This window comes from Haliotis asinina, chromosome 5 (genome assembly GCF_037392515.1).
Source record: "Haliotis asinina isolate JCU_RB_2024 chromosome 5, JCU_Hal_asi_v2, whole genome shotgun sequence".
Lineage (NCBI taxonomy): Eukaryota > Metazoa > Mollusca > Gastropoda > Lepetellida > Haliotidae > Haliotis > Haliotis asinina.
This window is the reverse complement of record NC_090284.1, coordinates 48,425,548-48,446,844: the sequence shown is the minus strand read 5'-3', so window position 1 is coordinate 48,446,844 and position 21,297 is coordinate 48,425,548. Positions and strand designations below refer to the sequence as shown.

Here is a 21,297-nt window from a genome sequence, read left to right as displayed (position 1 = left end):
AGATATTATCCATGGCAACCTTTGTGCAATATTACTTACCACTTCATGTCACGCCACGGCCGAGGTTAGTTCTAACACCCCTCGGTCATACATCATATTCCTCTGGTGTATATATTTACAGAATAAACGGCTTTAACACCACTTCGCCTCAGTCCCCTCCTTAGTGGCCAGGACCCGCGACACAGGTTAGCATACACTTACCGGATTCATACCGCCCAAAGATCAATCATTCGCTTCATATTACTGCGTCTATCAATCTACCTGTGTTTATGCTGCCTGCATCGTCTGATAATACATACCGTGAGTATTATCATGTATTAGACATTATGAAACCTCTTAAAGTTATATTAAGAGAATAGCCTTACTCCGTAAGGAGAAAACAGCTATTTTGCTGTTATGGTGGCTATCCGGCTAGCACACGGACGGTATCCCGATGGATTGTATCGACAGACTACAAGGTCTATTTACATAAAGGCTTATCTCCCCAAGAGGGGTTGAAAGCTCACTCAGTGAGAGCAGTGGCCATGTCAAAATCGTAGGCCGTGGCTCTGCCCATTGAGGGGATCTGCTCAGCGGCTATTTGGAGTCATCCAAGAATGATCATCCGTCAATACCAACTGAACAGACACTCACAAGAGTGTGTTCGGTTCCGTCAGTCAGTTCTCTGAAGTAGACAGAATAGCTCCGCTCAAGTTGATTAAGCTTTGTTAGGTGACTGTATCTGTTTGCGCTCGGTGGTGGGTGACTATCCATTCCCATTTTATCGGCGGTGGTATTTAGTGATGTTTATTTAGTCCCGCCCCCCTTTGGCTGGGTGCCTTACTTTCCTTTCCATTTCCCCGCTTAGCTTGCTAGTGCGGTATGGACAGGGTTCAGTTTGGCGAGTGCCCCGTACGTTCAGGTCTCCAAACTTTGATTTGGGTGGGCGGGGTTTGTCATTTGGGATTTCCCAAATTCTAGCCAATGGGCATGGAAGCTTTGACAAGCGGGTCCTCGGCTTTGTCACGCCCCCGCCTTGATTGACGTCAGTGGTCAGGTGAGCAGGTCGGTGACTTTTCTATTTCCATGTGGTTGTAGATTCGCACTTCGATCGAATGGACTGTGCTGTCAGACAGAATACCACTCACTATTGATTATCTTTGGGAGTCTGTTTAATGCTTATATGACTTCTTCTGAAAAAGAATTATAAAAACCTGTAGAGGTTATGAATTCTTTGAAGAAAGTCCTCCTTGGGGTACAGCCACCATCCTCCCTCATTCTGTCTGATACGTTCAGCATGAAAAGTGAGGTGTGAGGTAGACGGCCAGAGTTACCTGCTCTTGGCTGGAGGGAGCCCTGGGAGGCCCTGTAAGGGTGATCTCACACGACAAGAAACAAGTTTTTTGTTTTGTAAATATTTTATTATCAAAAATAGTTACAACTGTCGTAGGGATTTTTAATGGACATAAAAATGCTTATATGTACCCCAAGGAGGACATCCTTCAAAGAATTCATAACCTCTACAGGTTTGTATAATTATATATGAACTTTGTGATTTTGGTATGATGTGTTTATAATATTATATTGATATTTCGTCATGTGCGAGTGTTATTCATTCTGTGTCACTCTGTATATGCAGGTATCAAGGCCGCTAAGACCTACTTCCAGACCTTTCTCAAATCAAAGGAAGGCGCACTCTATTTCCTGTCCAGGTACGTCTTATGGGTTGGCACTGATGAAGATCCGGTTAGAATTGGTTCTCGGCAAGTCTAGGCCATGCTTGTTGTAAGAGCCGTCTTTTGGGATTGGGTGGTCGGGCTCACTTATTTATTTGACACGTGTCATAGTATCCCAGTTATGTAGTTCAATGCTCACAGTGTTGATCACAGGATTGTTGAGTCCAGATTATTTACTGAACACCTCCATATACATTTTGAAACCTGTATACTCAGATCCCATATTCCTGGAACCCACTGTTTTCACTATTGACTATTGATTTATTGATATACATATATTAATATATTTTCAGTGTACATTGTCAGTACGGTTTGCCTGTTTGATCCAGTTAACCTGATGACTCGCTATCTAGATGATTTCCGAGTGTTACCAAAATTTCCTGATAAACAGGGTATAAATGATGAGTGAGAACTCTTTTATGGATATACAGCTTCTTCATTTTGTATTGGCAACGTTTTGACATAGATTCTAATGACATTGTCAAGCAAGTGATACGTTGCATGACAACGGCATTAGAATCTATGTCGAAACGTTGCTAATACAAAATGAAGAAGTTGTATAACCATAAAATAGTCGTCATCCTTCATCTACCCAACTTCTAGAAAGCCAGTCAAAGAAGTTAAACATTGTTTTGACTGTAGCTAGAGTATTGCTGAGTGCGGCATTAAACACCAAACCAGCTTAAGGGCTGTTCAGTGGCATAGACAGTCATTTGCACGTGAGACATTGTATGTTAGAGGAGAGATATCGATTTCCTGGGAATGTTTGCAGTGAGATGAGGGTCTGAATTCTGCAAGTGATACATGTTATACGCTAGCTGAGGGATATACAGTGTTACCAGATGGGGCAGGATGTAGTTGTATCTTGTAACATGTGTTGATGAAGGTTTGAGGGAGGCAATCAGGCAGAGTATGGCAAGATGGGTCTGTCCAGCTGCCCTCTGATGGAGGACATCACGGACACATTCTCCGTCTCAGCTGCTGTCAGCTGGTTTGACATGCTTCTGGCTGCACTCGACTGCTACACCTGGGTCTTCGGGGAAGGATTCCTTACACCAGAAGAATTGTTCGGAGGTGTGTTAATGAGCTTTCTTTCTTTGTCTCAGATATGTGTAGATTGTAGGAAAAAAGTCCTTGGTAAAAAAAAAGTACCGAAAAAAGTACTTGGGAAATACAAAGAAAATACTTTTTATCTTTTTGTCAAAAATTCCTTTTTCAAAACAAGACAGAGGACTTGTGATGTGGCAGGTTTGCTGGTCTGGAGGATTACATATCCAAGTGTAAAAAGATGATGTTTCTCAAAAGAAATTACTTGCGGTCAGTTGTAACAAATGTGATAAAATGAGATGATTTTCAGTCTCTAACTTTAAAAGGTATTCCTCCATGCCATATCTGAGATTAGAATTTTGGTTATTTCTTCCAAAACAATGACTGATTCAAATTGTTATCTAACAGACCACAGGTATCAGTGCATTAGATACCTCCTTGGTGATGATAGTTTGCCATTCTTAACTTAGCTTTCTTCATGGTTCAATGTGACTGAAGGGCAGTGGGGTAGCCTAGTGGTTAAACCGTTCAGTCATCATGCTGAGGACCTGGTTTGATACCCAACAGGGGTGCAGTGTGTGAAGCCTATTTCTGGTGTCTACTGTTGTTAATTGATGGAATATTTCTAAAAGCAAACCAAACTCACTCACTCCTCACTCAGCATGACTGATCTTTCAACTGTGTGTGTTTCAGGCAAATCCCGATGTCAAGTATTCTCCAGCATCCAGTACTTCTGTGAGAAGCTGGCCCTGGCTGACATCCAGGCAGCCTCTCAACTGTTCAAGCATCAGTCCCCAGCAGATTTCTTCACCCCTAGGGAAACAGACGACTACAACAGGTACTGGACATGCATCTATGTCTGAAGTCATTTTCAGTAGGACATTATGAATAAAATAGCTGCTCACAAATATAATAATTTTACTATTTTGACTGATTTTATATTTTGTGCTTTCCAGGGCAAAGTGCACAGTGATGGTCAGAGTGTGGAACTTGCTGACAGTCATGTTTGGAGCCCATGCCAAACACGCTGCCAAGGTACTGGATAACCAAGTGTTCCGTCATTGATGATATGTGAAATATTTGTCAGCTGTGCTGTATTAACATTGCTTTGTATACTGAAGTGTCTGCTGTGTAGATGTATGGTACATTTAAGCCATGTCCTGTATTGTTGTGTTTACTGCAGGTAATCCCCGAGTCAGTGCTGAACAAATCTTTGTGGGCGCTGCTGTGTAGATGTGTAGTCCAACCCAGCTCAGTCGGCTTTAATATGGGAGATATTGAAATCATGAACAAACTCCCAAAAGAGGTAAGTAGTCCAGTTGTTCATAGTGATTCCACTTATGGCAGGTGAATTTTGCCTGCATCATTTCAAACTGAAGAACTGGGGTTTATCTAATGTTTTTTAATGTTTTTTTAATATTAATTTTTCAGAGGTGATGTATTTTTCTCTATTTTTTGCCAATATTCAGCTTATCTGAATTTGTGTTTGTGTATCATTCTGTCAGTCTATTTGCCACATGTAAGTCGCATCCTCATATTGCAGTGAAGAAGCTAAGGAATTCAATATTTTTTCAAGAACGAAAATTATGAAATCGTTTTGACATGTTGTAACAGAATGATGTACAAAGAAAAAATGACACATGATGGATCTTGCAGATGGAGCAGGTGCTTGTTGTATTCAAGCAGTTCCTCCCTCCCAACCACCTGAAACAGTTCAAGCTGACCCTTGGGGAGCAACTCAAGGGAGACAGGTTGGTGGTCTTCACGGGGAAATATTCATCACTGTACATTTAAATGTTAGAAATTGTTGTATTTGCATATTAAAAGATCTTCAAAGAGGGCAGGAATGAGAAAATATGAGTGTCTGACATAGTTATTGAAGGCACAAATATATAGCTGTTGTGCCTATAGGAATATAATCTTGATGAGGGAAGACCAAACTGATCCTCAGCATCCCACACTTGTCATAAGAAACAAGTAACAGGATCAGGTGGTCAGGCTCACTGACTTGGTTGACACATGTCATGTATCCCGACTGTAGATCAACGTTTGTACTGCTGATCACTGGATTGTCCATTCCAGACTTGAATGTTTACAGACCACTGCCATGTAGCTGGGATATTGCTGTGTGTGGTGTTAAACTACAAACAAGATCTTGATGTGGGATAATATTTCTGAATGTTGAAGGTCATAGACATTTTCTGCTTCTGTAAAGTCCACAAGCGTCTGAGAGATGTTGAAAATCTTCATGAGCGTGATGTGGGATTGAAGTCATGACCATTTGTCTCTGAAACATCTGATGCTTAGTAATAGTTTGAAGGAATAGTTCATATGGCATGTCAGGAATAGTTTGAAGGAATAGTTCATATGGCATCTCAGGAATAGTTTGAAGGAATAGTTCATATGGCATCTCAGGAATAGTTTGAAGGAATAGTTCATATGGCATCTCAGGAATAGTTTGAAGGAATAGTTCATATGGCATCTCAGGAATAGTTTGAAGGAATAGTTCATATGGCATCTCAGGAATAGTTTGGGTCTTGCTGAGGCCTTAGACATGCCTGTATTTGTGGACAAATGATGTGAAGTATGTTGTTGTAGAGATGTGGTGGGGTTGTTGCCGCTGTCGTTCACTGATGCTGGAGTTGACCACACGAGTGTCCAGCAACTGGTGGCTGGGTACACGCAGCTACATAAACATGGCCTGCTGATGGAAGCAATCAAACATGGCGGAGATGCACACAAACTGGCCAAGAAGGTCATGCAGAATGTGTACCAGGTGAATATGTTCATGATTTGTTTAGATATGCTGAATTGCAAAAGAAACTCAACTCTGGCTTTTTGTCAAGATTTTAAATAGAAGACATAAACATGAAAGCTTACTTTTATGAGATCTTATTTTTTCAGAACTTGTGATTCATTTGGTTTTCAGTATATATCAGGTGAATATGCTCGTGATTTGTTTACCTTCATAATATATACACCTGGAAATTAATCAAGCAACACCCCAATTTTTTCTATTGGAGCAACTTTGAAGTGTTCTGACAATCAAAATATGCCGGGTTGATATAGTTTGACACTTTTTTATTCAACAGACGATCTCTGACAAACAACTTAAAGGGAAAAAGTATCAAGACTTTGCTTTATTGCAACGAAATCCAAATTCTTAAAACTGTCTTAAATTCATGAAAAAATGGACACAATTTACTATTCATCCACAGACGTTGTTGTCAGGTGTATTAACACAAATGTCACATGGAAAGAAAGAACAGTCATCTGAGAGTCTGCACACCGACTTTCATCAATATCTAGTGTGTCCTCCCTGCGCACGCACCACCGATTCCAGACGCCTCCTCATTCCTTGGATGAGTCTCCGGATCTGATTCTGGGGGATCCTGTTCCACTCCTCATGCAGGGCAGCCGTCAATTCGTTGAGATTATGGACTGGTGGGTCTCTCTGCCTCACACGACGGCCAATAAAGTCCCACAAATGTTCAATGGGGTTGAGGTCAGGGCTCATGGCAGGCCATGGAATTCTGTCAATTGCATTTTGCCGCAAAAAATCATTTACAGCATGCGCCCTGTGAGGTCTAGCATTGTCGTCCATAAATATGGGTCTCGTTGCCAGAGGATGGTTCTCAAAATGAGGTACCACAGCCCTGTCAAGAACCTCCTGTTGGTAACGAACACCGTTAAGGTTGCCACGGATGGTAATGATATCCAACTTGCAGTTCATGGAAATGCACCCCCATACCATAACGGAACCTCCCCCAAAGGCCACAGTCTCCTGGATGTTCCGTGGAGCCATTGCTGTGTTCCTCTGCCTCCAGACCCGAGTACGACCGTCCACCATGTGCAGCAAGAACCGGCTCTCATCTGAGAAATGGACCTTCCTCCAAGAGGCAATGTTCCAGTGCAAACGGTCATTACACCAGGCCAGTCGGGCTGCCTTATGGGCTGGAGACAGTCTGGGTCGCTTGATTGGCCTCCTTGCCCGGTATCCTGCAGCTTTCAGACGATTCCGAACAGTCCTGTTCGAGATGGGTCTCCCTGGAAGCCACTCCTGTCTCAACCGAGAGCTCGAGTCGAAGGACCTGCGCCGTACAAGTCTCAGTAAAGCTGTGTCCTCCCGGACTGTGGTCTTCCTGGGTCTTCCTGGTCTAGGCAGGTCTTTAACTTCATTAGTGGCCCGGTATTTTTTCAAAAGTTTTGAAATTATGGAATGATGTCGTCCGATTTGAGTCCCGATTTGTCTTAGAGACATACCAGCATTCCTCATGCCGATTATTTGCCAACGAGTGGCCTCTGATAATTTCCTACGTGCCATGACATTGAAATGAATGAAAAACCGAATGCAATCGACAACCTGCGCTTGTAAACACCCCAGGGAAAAAGTGCATTTTTCGAAAGTTGAGGTTAAAGCAATGCACGTGCGCTGTGCAAGCTTCACGCGCGTCATATCAACCCATGAAAAGCTCATGCTGTATGTCAATACATCAAAATTGAATAATCAATCATCAAAATTACTTCGTTAAACTTTGTTAAGTTTTTATGTGTCTTTGAATTTGGTGTTGCTTAATTAATTTCCATATGTATATTTGTTGACCTGGCCATAGTTTTGTTGCATAAAACATGTTAATCATCAGTTGGTGGACTTAAACATGCCTGTTCTGTTCTGTTTGTTATCAGTCATATGTGTTTTGTAGGGAGTCATACAGAAGACAGGCAGCCATAACTCATCTGTCAGCCTCACACCGACAGCACTCTCCCTGGCTAGATCTCTCCTTCAACTGGCCTTCCAGCTGGGTTTGCCGGTAAGTGTGATGACTTCTCCCTGGCTACATCTCTCCTTCAACTGGCCTTCCAGTCAGCATCAGCTGGTAAGTGTTGTGACTTCTGGATCTCTCCTTCAGTTGGCCAGGACCACCTTTCACAAAGCACTAAGGTAAATGTAAGTCACTAAGGAAACATTTATACAATGTTAAATAATGCGAGTTAAGGTTAGCCTTAGCAAAGGTTGCTTCATGAAGGGAGCCCCATGTCAGTAGTGAAATCATTCCATTTCAGTTTGGAGTACCAGCTTTGAGGTTTTGAAGTACATATGATTTTGATGTGAAGGATTCACTGAACTGTACTCCAATCTTTCCTGCAGATGTATGTATACTAAATTGACATCCCACAGGATGACAGTCTGGTTGAATCACTCCTGGAGAGCAAGTTTGTGCTGGGACTTAGCCAAGGTTTGGAGCAGAGTCATGGGGACCTGTTTTTCACAATGTTCAAAACACCCATCAGCGCCCACTTGGCTGAGAAAGCAGAACAGATACTGGGTCTCCTGGCCAAGCATGCAGCAACTGATCCTCGCAGAGTGAGCAGTCTCTTGGTCAGCATGGTGGATCACGTGGTCAAGGACAGGACACTCCGCAAAAAGTAGGTTGTCTTTTGTTAAGGTCAGTTTTGGGAAAATGATTGACTAGGCCACTACCATCATTTGGCTAAGCTGGCCTACTAATATAAGGTAGTGAATAATTATGACACAGCTAGGTTCTCTTCTGTATGACACACTATGAAAGGTCAATGCGAAGCCAATAAAAATTTATAAAATTTGCAAAACACAAACTGGTCTCAAATAACCGTCACATTGTTGAACCAACAAGCATAGGTATCATGCTGACAAACCTGGAAAGATACTTGAAGCAAACTTGCAGTTGTAGGTTTCTGACATTCTACAAGATGAATAACAGCAGCTGAAATGACAAGGGCACCCATGTCCCCCCGTGAATGTCAGCCTTGTCCCTCTTTCACAGCATTAAATCCTGGTCTTGAGAGTTATCTTTGTGTTCAAGGGAGGGTGACCGCGTGCTGTCTGCCATCCTGATGCAGTGGGAGTGTTTCCGGACGTGGGTGTTCAACAAGGACACCGCTGATCAGCAGGAGGTGGTCATCATGCTATTGACCAAGATGCTGCAGGTGGACAGTAAAGTGAGTCTGTGCATGACACTTGGCTTAGTGACATGGCTCACCGATACATACAGAATGCTACAATCCCTCAGGGGACCACGGTGTAGCCTAGTGGTTAATGTGTTCGCTTGCATGCATGTCAAAGGGAGGTAACTCCAAATCATACTTCTAATGTAATTTCATTACAAGATATGATACAAGCACAGCATGTGCAGGCAATGACTGACATCATCATCAATAAATATTCATCCTTCAAGTCCCAGTTTCTGCATCTTGTCCTGTCCTAAAAACAGAATCAAGGTGTTTATTCCAACTTTCATTTGGTGACTGTTCTTCCCTCTGTATGTTGCCTGTTTCAGCTGGCCTCTGATACGTCACACCCAGCTTACGCCACCTTGTTTGAAATGTATGTGACTATGCTGACAGACAGCAGAACCAATCTGGCCTTCAAGGTAATGGCACGACGGCATAATTCATAATAAACTGAAGTGTCCAAGAAACAAAATATTGTCAATAAGAGAAAGACATATATTTGTACGTTATCTTTGTTTTCAGAATCGTGTGTTGGATTTGCTTCCATTCTTCTCTGTAGTTGGTGAACCCCACATATCTAACCTCAAGTAAGTGAGTGTTTTTCAGATAAGGCACTTAGTCAACCATCTTGGGTTAAATCTATATCAGGCAACTGGTGCTGGTTGTCAGAGGTCATGAGATGGACCTTCACTCAGTGTCTCATTATACCTCAACTAAGGTGATCTGTGCTCACTACATCAATCACTGGATTGCCTGGTCCAGACTGTTGACAGGCTGTTTTTGTAAAGCTGGAATATTGCTGAGAAATCTGTAAAACAGACATACAAACAAAAGTTTAGTGAAGCCTGTCTGGTCAGTACAATGTTTAAGGCTAGTTATGCATAGTCAGCAGAAATATGTTTTAAGAATGACACATTCAAAAATTGTAGAATTCGGATGAGGTTGTTTAATTTTCTTACCTCTGTGTTTGATGCCACTGATAAGTGTTGGCAAAGAAGTGTGGAACATGTAGTGTGCAAGTTTGCCTTGGTCTGTCTTACCAGTGATCTTGGGTTCAAATCTTGCATTCTGCCTCATGTATCTTGGTCTGTCAACACCAAACTATCACATGGAGGTGCCACAAAGAGAAAACACATCTGCTACCTGCATGAATTGGAATTTCTTCCTTTTAGTTGAGACAATATTACACAAATATTGTTTTTGTGCTCACTCACTCACTCACCCACTCACCCACCCACTCACTCACTCACTCACTCACTCACTCATTGAAAATGTGAAACATTTCAGGAAGAGCCTGGACAGATTTGTGGCTGACCATTTTCCTTTGAAGAGTTCTGAGTTTGCAAAGGGGAGTCCAAAATACAATGACTACATTGTATCCATAGACAAGGTAGGAGAGTGTGACACATGCGGTGTGGTGTGTGTGTGTGTTTGTGTGTGTCTATCTGTGTCTGTGTCTGTCTGTCTATCTGTGTCTGTGTGTGTTATGTCTGTGTGTGTGTGTGAGAGGGAGAGAGAAGATGTCAGTCAGTTCTTCAGGGAATATCTTGTAAAAGTCTTAAAACCGTATCATACCTGGTTCCACCTGCGTAAAAGAATCTCAGCACTAAGACTATCATAAGTCCATGTTAAAGTATGGAAGTTACAATTATCATAGCGCTAAAATTGCTTTGTGCAAGGACACAATGGTGATGGTTACCCTTATACTTGAAGGGTTATAGAGAGACTATTCTTACCTTGGCACTGGTTATCCTAATGGTTTAAGTGTTGTAGGAGAGACTATTCTTGCTTTGATGTGAGTGGTCCTAATGGTTTAAGTGTTGTAGGAGAGGCTATGCTTACCTTGATGTGAGTTGTCCTAATTGTTTAAGTGATGTAGTAGAGGCTATTCTTACCTTGATGTGAGTTGTCCTAATGGTTTAAGTGTTGTAGTAGAGGCTATGCTTACCTTGATGTGAGTTGTCCTAATTGTTTAAGTGATGTAGTAGAGGCTATTCTTACCTTGATGTGAGTTGTCCTAATGGTTTAAGTGTTGTAGTAGAGGCTATTCTTACCTTGATGTGAGTTGTCCTAATTGTTTAAGTGATGTAGTAGAGGCTATTCTTGCTTTGATGTGAGTTGTCCTAATAGTTTAAGTGTTGTAGGAGAGGCTATTCTTACCTTGATGTGAATTGTCCTAATTGTTTAAGTGTTATAGTAGAGGCTATGCTTTCCTTGATGTGAGTTGTCCTAATTGTTTAAGTGTTATAGTAGAGGCTATGCTTTCCTTGATGTGAGTTGTCCTAAGGGTTTAAGTGTTGTAGTAGAGGCTATTCTTACCTTGATGTGAGTTGTCCTAATGGTTTAAGTGTTGTAGTAGAGGCTATTCTTACCTTGATGTGAGTTGTCCTAATGGTTTAAGTGATGTAGTAGAGGCTATTCTTACCTTGATGTGAGTTGTCCTAATGGTTTAAGTGTTGTAGTAGAGGCTATGCTTACCTTGATGTGAATTGTCCTAATAGTTTAAGTGTTGTAGTAGAGGCTATGCTTTCCTTGATGTGAGTTGTCCTAATTGTTTAAGTGTTGTAGTAGAGGCTATTCTTACCTTGATGTGAGTTGTCCTAATGGTTTAAGTATTGTAGGAGAGGCTATTCTTACCTTGATGTGTGTTGTCCTAATTGTTTAAGTGTTGTAGAGAGGTTATCCTTACCTTGATTTGGGTTTTCCTTATAATTTTTGTGTTTCGAGAGGCTATGCTTCAAGCCCAGGCTTATAAACATCAGAAGTGCCATATCACAGCTTTGTCGCTAAGGTATCAGGGCTTCTATTTACTAGTAGTTTTGTGAACATCTTAAAATGTTTCTTCAAACAATATGATTGCTTTTGACTGACTTCAGTAAAAGTCTGTATCCAACATGCATACTGTCTACCATGCCTAATTTGCAGTTTATTTTGGCTAGTGGTATCTCATTGTATGTCACACTGTCCAAGTGATCACAGTGTACAGGTGTATCTCAATATCCAGGAGTATCTCATTGTCCAGGTATATCTCATTGTCCAGGTATATCTTATTGTCCAGGTATATCTCATTGTCCAGGTATATCTCATTGTCCAGGTATATCTCATTGTCCAGGTATATCTTATTGTCCAGGTATATCTCATTGTCCAGGTATATCTTATTGTCCAGGTATATCTCATTGTCCAGGTATATCTCATTGTCCAGGTATATCTTACTGCCCAGGTTTTCTCATTGACCAGGTATATCTTATTGTCCAGGTATATCTCATTGTCCAGGTATATCTCATTGTCCAGGTATATCTTATTGCCCAGGTTTTCTCATTGTCCAGGTGCATCTCTATGATCAGGTATTTCTCTTTGTTGGGTTGTATCTCTCTGACTGCAAATTTTCAGCTTCTGGTTGGCCTAGAGCTGTCTGGGAGTCCATTGCTGCTTGAGTTGATAATCAGCATCTTCTGCCGGGAGAGTCAGCACGCACATGAGGAAGAAATACAGGCCACCCTCATCAGGTTCATCAAACGGTGAGAAAACTCTACTTCAGGAATTCACTTCCAAGTGTCTTCCGTTCTGAGTACAAGATGAGAGTCGGTTTGGACATTCTTTAGACTACAAAAAGACGGTTTTGCCAGTCTTTTTATTTTTCAGTCTACCTAACTGCAGTCTATTTTTATCTATGGAATAGTTAAAAATGGGATGGAAATAAAACGTGCTGCAATATAGCTGGAATATTGCTGAGTATGGCATTAAAAAAATCAAACAAAACATATCAAGGTGAGCTGCAGTGAGAATAGGTTTCATCTTTACGTCCTAAGTACATAGTTAAGGAATCCAAGAAACATTTTGAAAGTGTAGGACAATTTGTAATGAGTAATGACTTGGATGACTGTGATAGCAACTTGGTCAACACAGGGTTTACGTATCCCCTGACTTAATACAAGATACTTGATATGGATGTGCAACTTCATTATTATTTACAGAAGATGTTTCTGGACTAATATTTGCTCTGTCGTCATTTACCTAATGAAGTGGCAAGTATTAGAGCAGAAACGTCATATGTAACTAATAATGAAGTTGTGCATTGCTATCAACTGTCTAATGTTTCTCTACCAACTTCTAAATGTTGTGGCAGGTTGCCAGGGGACAAGCAGAAGGTGGTCCTGGATGTGCCACTCAGGATCTTTCAGAAGGAAGGAAGTTTCCCCAACGATATTCGCCGTGCGACCATCGAGCGTGTGTGTCTGCCAATGTTGCGGTTATGCCAGAAGTCTGCCCTTATAGAGTTCTACCTGGATCACATTGGAGAGATTATGAAAGTAGTTGAGGCAAAGTTGATCAAGGTGAGTGTGGATATCGTACTTCTGGTGGAGCTGAGACAATGTGAAGTGTTGTAAGGTGATACATGCTTTTATTATTGCTATTACAAGTTTTGTATTCAGTTTGATACTGAGGCAGTTGGAAGTAAGGACAGTTATTTTTTATGTATATTGTTATTAATTATCTGTATAAAACTTGAAACACAGATGTATCTATAGACCTGTGAAGATCGGGCGTAGAATTGGTCTTCAGCAATCCATGCTTGTCGTAAGAGGCGACTGACAAAATCAATTGCAGACTCACTGGCTTGGTTGACACATACCATTGAATCCTAGTTGTGTAGGTCGATGCTCATAATGGCGATCACTGGATTGTTTGGTCCAGATTCGATTATTCGTGGAACTTGCCCATATAGCTGGAATATTGCTGAGTGCAGTCTTTAACAACCAACCGATAAATCTTTCACTCTACCACACAGACTACAGCGGAGATGGAGACCCAGCTGACCAGCAAGCAGTGCTGCTTCCACTTGCTGGAGATTCTGTACTCACGCATGTCCAAGGATGAGATCAACACCAAGAACTCCATCATCAATGACAAGTTCTGCTCAGGAAATGCCACAACTGGCAAAGAGCTTACACAGAAAATTATCAAGTAGGTTGCCATAGAAACCAAGGTTTGTTTGCAGATCGCACTGGTCATTGTAACAAAGTTATATCCTTGTGACCGTTCATTATGCCACTTTAGGGTGTGGGTGTTCAGGATCACTGATATCTTGTTATAGTTATAGCATCATATGTGGCTGATATCTGTGCACATTGCCTGCTCATGGCCATGGCGGGTGAACAGCTGGGTGAACTGAGACGTTTGTTAATGGTGTGAATTGTTCCTAGATTTACAAGTCAGCTACATGGTGTCTGGTGTCTGGGCTCCTTGATTGCTTATAGTCAACCTTACTCTGTGTTATTTTGTGTCAGAACTGCTCAGGAAGCCAAGAGTGAAGATGTGAGAGGTGAAACCATCTTGATGGAACAGCGTCGCCTGTATCACTGTGCAGCTTACAACCTGATGATAGCCGTCATCTCCCGCACACAGTCAGATGCCAAGTTCTTCAAGGGATTCCTGTTCAATGATGATGAAGCAAAGGTTAGTATCAATATGGCTTGGAACAATGAGAATAATAAAGAAACACAGGGCATTGGTAAGCTGTTGGTTTGTCCTACAAACAGTGGCATATCCAGGAGTTGGGAGAAGATGATGGTGCACATATATGTTCGGGGGGTGGGCAGTGGGAGTACGCAATACAGGCCCAATTCATCCCAGTTATTATAATTGTCTGTTGCCACAACACGTAAGGTGATTTTCACCCTTACAGTATATGTGATTCAAGTCTTTTTGGCATCATGTCATTGCAGGTAGGGTTCACTAATGATCAGTCCCTCCTGGATTACGCGATTCCGCGGCTGCAGAAAAAATCGTGGAATTTACCTTGTCATGCAGAAAAACGTCTGGTCCGCAAAAATGCATTTGCGTGCAGAATCAGTGCAGAATTTGCTCATTATATAAACTGAGTGAAGACTGACTCTCAGCTGAAACAAAAAGTAGAGCTAATGTCAAAAGCAGGGTTGGTTACACATAAAAAGGACGGACGTATATATTGTGACAACATTTTCAAAATAATCATGATTAAAGATACTTCATTACTAAAGCAAGTTTTAGGCATTTTTCAAATAATATTAGATGAATTTGACACTGCAATTACATTGTCCTAATCGATCATTTTGAAAATTAAAATTATTTCAGATTTTTACGTTTAGGTATAAAATTGTCTGTATGAAACCAGATGTTACAACTGAGAGGAGAGAAATAACTTTCAGTGAGTGTTTAATTCTCAAACACAGAAAAAGGTGTGGGTGCTTTGTCACTCAAGGTGTGATGTGTACTGTTGACATAACTTTATATCTGTTTTTAAGAATTAGACTATGAAGGTCTGTTTAATGTTTTTATTGTTGTTTCTAAATGTTTTAGCCACAGAATGTTTTGCAGAATGTTGAAAAGTGGGGCGAAGAATTTGCTTAAATTTGCCACGGAGTTCTTAAAAGTTTGCTGCAGAATCCAGGAGGGACTGACTGATGTCAATTTGATTTGAATCATGCTCGGCCAATTGTTCTCACACTTGGTTAGCACAAAACATAAAACTGCACAGTGTGATTCAAGAACCAAAGTCACTGGCTTGCCGTTTTGTTTCAACTGATTGTATTGTGACAATAGCTCTGTAGAAGAGACATTATACACAACGCTATCTTCATACAATGGGTGTGTCTGTAGAATGGCACTGGTCTCTACTACTATAGGTTGTGTGACAGTAACTGTTTGTGACGATGTTGTAGGGTCAGTTCCTGCTGGACAACATTGTGGACAAGGAGAGGACATACGAATTCACTGTGGAGCTGCAGGTAAGTGGCTTAAACCTCTCGTCTCCTCGTCTCGGAACACACCCTTAGACAATGTCTACAGGGAGACCTTGGGATGGGAGTATAGTTGTACAATGGCAGGGTTTGAGCCTGGGGTGTGGGTATAGGTGGACAATGGCAGGGGGTGGACCCTGGGGTGGGGTACAGTTGGACAATGGCACAGATGGAGCCTGGGGTGGGGTACAGTTGGACTAAGGCATAAGGTGGGCCCAGGGGTGGGGTATAGTTGGACAATGGCACGGATGGAGCCTCTGGTGGGGTACAGTTGGACTAAGGCATGAGGTTGGCCCAGGGGTGGGATATAGTTGGACAATGGCAGGGGTTGGCCCTGAGGTGGGATAGAGTTGGACAATGGCACGGATGGAGCCAAGGGTGGGGTACAGTTGGACTAAGGCATGAGGTTGGCCCAGGGATTCTGTTAGACAATGGCAGGGATGGACCATGCATACCAAGCTTTCAAACACTTGGAAGTAACCCTTTCAGCCTAATGAAACTGATGTAACACTGATAGAGGATGATTCATGATAAAGAAGTATGATATTTGGTATCAGTATTCTGGCTACCTTCAGTAAGAAGCAGTTGTCTGTTCATATCAAGTTTATCTGAATGTTTGTTTTCACTTTCTTTATTTTCTTGCAGAACCCACTTGAAAGGAAGAAAAAGTTTGTGTCAATCCGTAAAGAAGTCAAGGAGAAGCGTGCTGACGAGGGAGACGACACAAGCATCACGTACGGCTCCTCGTACCACCTGGCATCTCAGTACCTGGCTGACAGCAGCCTCGGTGAAGATGTCAGCCAGTATGATTTCTCCATGTCTGGATCAGCTCAGGCAAGTTTCTAACTGTCCTCTACATGTAAACTCCTTACCTTACACAGGCAAGTTTTCTAACTGTCTTCTACATGTAAACTGCTTACCTTACACAGGCAAGTTTTCTAACTGTCTTCTACATGTAAACTCCTTACCTTACACAGGCAAGTTTTCTAAATGTCCTCTACATGTAAACTCCTTACCTTACACAGGCAAGTTTTCTGACTGTCCTCCACATGTAAACTCCTTACCTTATACAGGCAAGTTTTCTCTCCCTCCCATTCTATTACAGTAGAAGCTGGCTACACCAGCACTCATCTGGTCTGAAGAAAGAATCCAGTTTAGACAACATGCCGGATTGTAGAGATGACATTGTTACCTTTAAATAGAATGGGACCAGTTTTGTCACTCTCACTCACATTGTTTTATGACATGACTTTCTCAATTACTGCACTCTAGTTTACAAAAAATCATGTCATAAGCCAACAAGATGTATATGTAATCAGGTCTCATTAATCCGACATCCAGTTATCCGACAACTGGCTTTATCCAACGCCATTATTGGTAAAAAATAGAATAAACGTAATTTAGTCTCATTTACTTTGTCCGACATCCTTGTTAAACTGACAATTTTCTGTGCAATACATGATGTCCGAATAATGACACTTGACTTTATATGTTTTTGGTCAGCCGTGTTTACTCTCCCTCTCATGTTTCTAGTTTCTTGCATGCAGTTAGCGAGAAAAGAATAAAGGTGACTTGATTGTTCCAATAATCCACAATGCGATGACATATTAAATCAACTGAGCAAATGTAAATTGCATGAAATGATAATGATGTGCTATATCCTTGCTCCTGTAGAGCATGACAGGGGAAAGGTCAAGGGGCAGAGGTCAGGTCAAGAGGAAGGCCAGCTACACTGACGTTGAGGAGGTAAGCGTGATTATCATGACAAGTTCCTCTCAGTCTGCATTTATCATGAAGTTACATTAGTTTAAGTAAAATGGGAGTTGTTAGGATCTCTGGAAAAAGATGTAATTCTCTGATGTTCTAGATGATAGGACTTGTGAAGATCTAGGTTAGAATTGATCTTCAACAACCCATGCTTATTGAAAGAGGTGACTAATGTGATCGAGTTGTAAGACTCGCTGACTTGGTTGACACGTTTTGTGCCCCAAATTCTGTAGATCGATGTTCATGTTATTGATCACAGGATTGTGTCGTCCTGACTCAATTGCTTACAGACTGTTATAGCTGGAATATTGGCGACTGCTGCATAAAACTAGATTCACTTAGTCCCTTAAGATGCTAATGTCTTAAGCAGGTCCCCATCAAGTGAGAAAGAATGATTGCACTGCACATGGTGTTTCAGGAAGGGAATGTGACTGTTGAGGACGACTACGTGGAGCTGGAGATGGATGAACTAAACAAGCACGAGTGTATGGCAAGTGTCATTGCCTTGCTGAGGCACATGCAGAGGGCAGAGATCACACCGCCAGTAGCTCAGGTAGGTGCTGAACCGGCACAAGTATATTGCATCAGATATTAAGCAGATGGTTATGCATGTAGTTTTGAATCACAAGACTCACAAGAAGTCATGTCTTGTTTTAGGGTACTTTGCCCAAAGAGATGCCATCATGGATGATTTACCTCCACAACAAGATGATGAAGGCCACGGTGCACAGTAATATCAAGCTCTTCATAGCTAAGCTGATCATCAACACAGCAGATGTAAGGCAACTTCTTTGAACTTGTCAGTTGTCGCCCTAAACAGAAAAATATGTAAAGAAACGGAGGGCATGATTCCCTGTGGCAGCACTGTTTGTAGTGTAGTGTTGTATTCCGTATACGTACAGAAAAATCATATCCATAGTCATTAGTTTGAATCATAGTTTAGCTAGGAGCATCACTTCAGGCTCATTACTGGGCCCCTTTTAGCGAGACTCTCGGAAGCTAAAGATCTCATCAGTTATCTCGTAGCTTTATACCTCCTATACTGTACCAATGGGAGTATGAATGCTATGAAAAAAGTTACGAGATCTTAGACTTACGAGAGTTTTGTGAAATGGGGTCCTGGGTATTATCCCAACTCAGTATTATATTGATAATAATGATAATGACTGACCACTTATTTGCCTCAGGGACACACTCTAAGCTCGTACTTTGATGGCCAAGATGGACATTAGTACCCTTGATGACCTAAGCTGCCTGTGAAGCTCTAAATGGTTAATAGTCATATGACTTTTACCACCAGGTACCCAATGATTAAGAAATTAAAATATTCAAGGGTATGTTCCACAAGGTGATTGTAGGGGTAAGGTTATTGTAACTGCCATGCTTTACCATAGACTTACAATAATTGTGGTTCAACGACCTTGTGGAATTGGGTCATGTAATATGGGTATCTGTTCCAGCTGTTCCAGCCATACGCCAAGTTCTGGCTGCGGCCTCTGTGCCAGTTCCTCTTCACTGACACAGTCACATCTGGGGGCATCAACTTCTTCATTGTGGACCTTGTTGTCACCATGATGTCTTGGCACACCACAGCTATACCTCAGGTACATTGAAATGTTGTTGTTACTTAAGATCAGAAGGACACCACCTTTCACAGATGACAGATGTAGCTGAGGAAGGCCTTACTAAGCTGAACAAAAACCCCATGTTGCACAGACACAACAACTAAACAAAGGCCCCAGGTTGCACAGACACAACAGCTGAACAAAGGCCCCAGGTTGCACAGACACAACAACTAAACAAAGGCCCCAGGTTGCACAGACACAACTAAACAAAGGTCCCAGGTTGCACAGACACAACAGCTGAACAAAGGCCCCATATTGCACTGACACAACAACTAAACAAAGGCTCCATGTTGCACTGACACAACAGCTGAACAAAGGCCCCATGTTACACTGACACAACAACTAAACAAAGGCCCCATGTTCCACTGACACAACAACTAAACAAAGGCTCCGTGTTGCACTGACACAACAACTGAACAAAGGCCCCATGTTACACTGACACAACTAAACAAAGGCCCCATGTTCCACTGACACAACAACTGAACAAAGGCCCCTTGTTTCACTGACACAACAACTAAACAAAGGCTCTATGTTGCACTGACACAACAACTGAATAAAAGCCCCATGTTGCAATAACACAACAACTGAACAAAGGCATCATGTTTCAGTGACACAACAGCTGAACAAAGGCCCCCATGTTGCAATGACACAACAGCTGAACAAAGGCCCCCATGTTGCAATGACACAACAGCTGAACAAAGGCCCCATGTTGCAATGACACAACAGCTGAACAAAGGCTCCATGTTGCAATGACACAACAACTGAAAAAAGGCCCCCATGTTGCAATGACACAACAGCTGGACAAAGGCCCCATGTTTCACTGACACAACAGCTGAACAAAGGCCCCATGTTGCAATGACACAACAGCTGAACAAAGGCCCCATGTTGCACTGACACAACAGCTGAACAAAGGCCCCATGTTGCACTGACACAACAGCTGAACAAAGGCCCCATATTGCACTGACACAACAGCTGACGGTCTCATGTTGCACTGATACAACAATTTGGATTATCCTCATTAGTTTTCAGATTTCATTTCCTTCAAGTGCATTAGGTTTCTGTGGCAAAACCTGTTTGAAATATTCAGAGACTAGCTGATAGAAGCTGTTTTTATTTGAAAGGATTCTGCAGAGGAGAAAGCTATGGCATCTCGCCTTGTGGAGTTCCTCATGGCCAACATCCACCATGACACCAGGTTTGTGTTCAGGAACAACTTGGACCTGCTGAAGACCCTCCTGGAGTGCTGGAAAACCAGAGTAGACATTCCCTATCAGTGAGTTCCAGCCAGTAGTTTTTGATGACTGTCTTGCATTGTTGTTTTAGTGTTATTATCTTAGAATGTTCCTTAGGATGTTTTCCTTGGTGATGATAATAATTAAATTAAAAATTGAAGAATAAGATTTAGTAGGTTTATTTTGTATGTTACACCAGCACATGAAGATGTCTGACTTTAAGTCAAACAAGTTGGGATATGTTTTGTTTTGCTAAGGGACAGTAATCCTGTATTTTGTGTCCCTGACGTCATTATGCTGAAAACACAGAAATATTCACTGTCTCTTTCACTCACTGTTTCAGTGTTATATACAAGCAGCTGAAGACGTCTGATCCAAAGTCCAAGGACAGCTTGACTGGGATTCAGGTGCTTGGAGTTGTCATGGCCTGTCAGTTCTCACCATACGGGCCGTCTGCTCCTGTAGACAGAGACAAGTGAGTCTGTTGTTCTGTATTCTTTCTTTATTTTTGAAGCCTCTTTGATTGATGACCTTCTCCCATGGGAGGATGGTGCGGCAGCTTAGTGGTTAAGGCGTTTGCTCATCACACCACAGATTCATGTTTGATTCCCCACATCATTTCAATGTGTGAAGCCATTTCTGCTGTCCAGCGCCATGTTATAGTGGGAATATTACTAAAAGTGTCATAGACTAAACTTACCCTCTGGAAATTTTCTTGACATACCAGATATTTTTCTGATTGTTTTCATTTTGGTTTGTATTTTTCGTTTTTCAGATATTTTAGTGCTGTTGTTAATGCGATGGGCAACCATTACAAGGCGACATATGCATCTGCGGCAGAAGTTGTGGGAATGATCTTCAAGTACCTGGCTGACAAGGAGAAACAGACAGAGGGCTCCTTCCATGACCACGTGGTTCACTTCATGTCCTCCATACAGCAGGGCAAGCCAGACAACTTCATTGTCTGTGTCCACCATATGCAGAGGCACTACCCTGCCATTGCTACCAGGTAGACCGCTTTTGCAGTGACAAACAGATCACTCACAAACCTTCAAACATACTCTACCATCAATAGCAGGCAGACAGCTCTTGCAGTGACAAACAGATCACTTGTAAACCTTCAAAAACACTCCACCATTGA

General features: G+C 41.9%; 1 protein-coding gene across 1 annotated transcript in view; it reads left to right on the top strand.

Moving 5' to 3' along the window:
* LOC137283893 (DNA-dependent protein kinase catalytic subunit-like) overlaps window positions 1–21,297 on the top strand; it is a 100,589-nt gene that overhangs the window by 36,417 nt on the left and 42,875 nt on the right. The window contains exons 32-57 of the mRNA XM_067815568.1: window positions 1,619–1,691; window positions 2,602–2,789; window positions 3,456–3,600; window positions 3,719–3,797; window positions 3,946–4,068; window positions 4,419–4,513; window positions 5,361–5,538; window positions 7,466–7,573; window positions 7,942–8,189; window positions 8,606–8,741; window positions 9,080–9,172; window positions 9,276–9,340; window positions 10,041–10,143; window positions 12,144–12,271; window positions 12,880–13,087; window positions 13,543–13,718; window positions 14,042–14,210; window positions 15,455–15,520; window positions 16,178–16,366; window positions 17,207–17,278; window positions 17,718–17,852; window positions 17,957–18,076; window positions 18,760–18,903; window positions 20,046–20,197; window positions 20,500–20,631; window positions 20,932–21,165. Coding sequence (XP_067671669.1) covers window positions 1,619–1,691; window positions 2,602–2,789; window positions 3,456–3,600; window positions 3,719–3,797; window positions 3,946–4,068; window positions 4,419–4,513; window positions 5,361–5,538; window positions 7,466–7,573; window positions 7,942–8,189; window positions 8,606–8,741; window positions 9,080–9,172; window positions 9,276–9,340; window positions 10,041–10,143; window positions 12,144–12,271; window positions 12,880–13,087; window positions 13,543–13,718; window positions 14,042–14,210; window positions 15,455–15,520; window positions 16,178–16,366; window positions 17,207–17,278; window positions 17,718–17,852; window positions 17,957–18,076; window positions 18,760–18,903; window positions 20,046–20,197; window positions 20,500–20,631; window positions 20,932–21,165 — 3,559 coding nt within the window. The remainder of the gene's footprint in view (window positions 1–1,618; window positions 1,692–2,601; window positions 2,790–3,455; window positions 3,601–3,718; window positions 3,798–3,945; window positions 4,069–4,418; window positions 4,514–5,360; window positions 5,539–7,465; window positions 7,574–7,941; window positions 8,190–8,605; window positions 8,742–9,079; window positions 9,173–9,275; window positions 9,341–10,040; window positions 10,144–12,143; window positions 12,272–12,879; window positions 13,088–13,542; window positions 13,719–14,041; window positions 14,211–15,454; window positions 15,521–16,177; window positions 16,367–17,206; window positions 17,279–17,717; window positions 17,853–17,956; window positions 18,077–18,759; window positions 18,904–20,045; window positions 20,198–20,499; window positions 20,632–20,931; window positions 21,166–21,297) is intronic.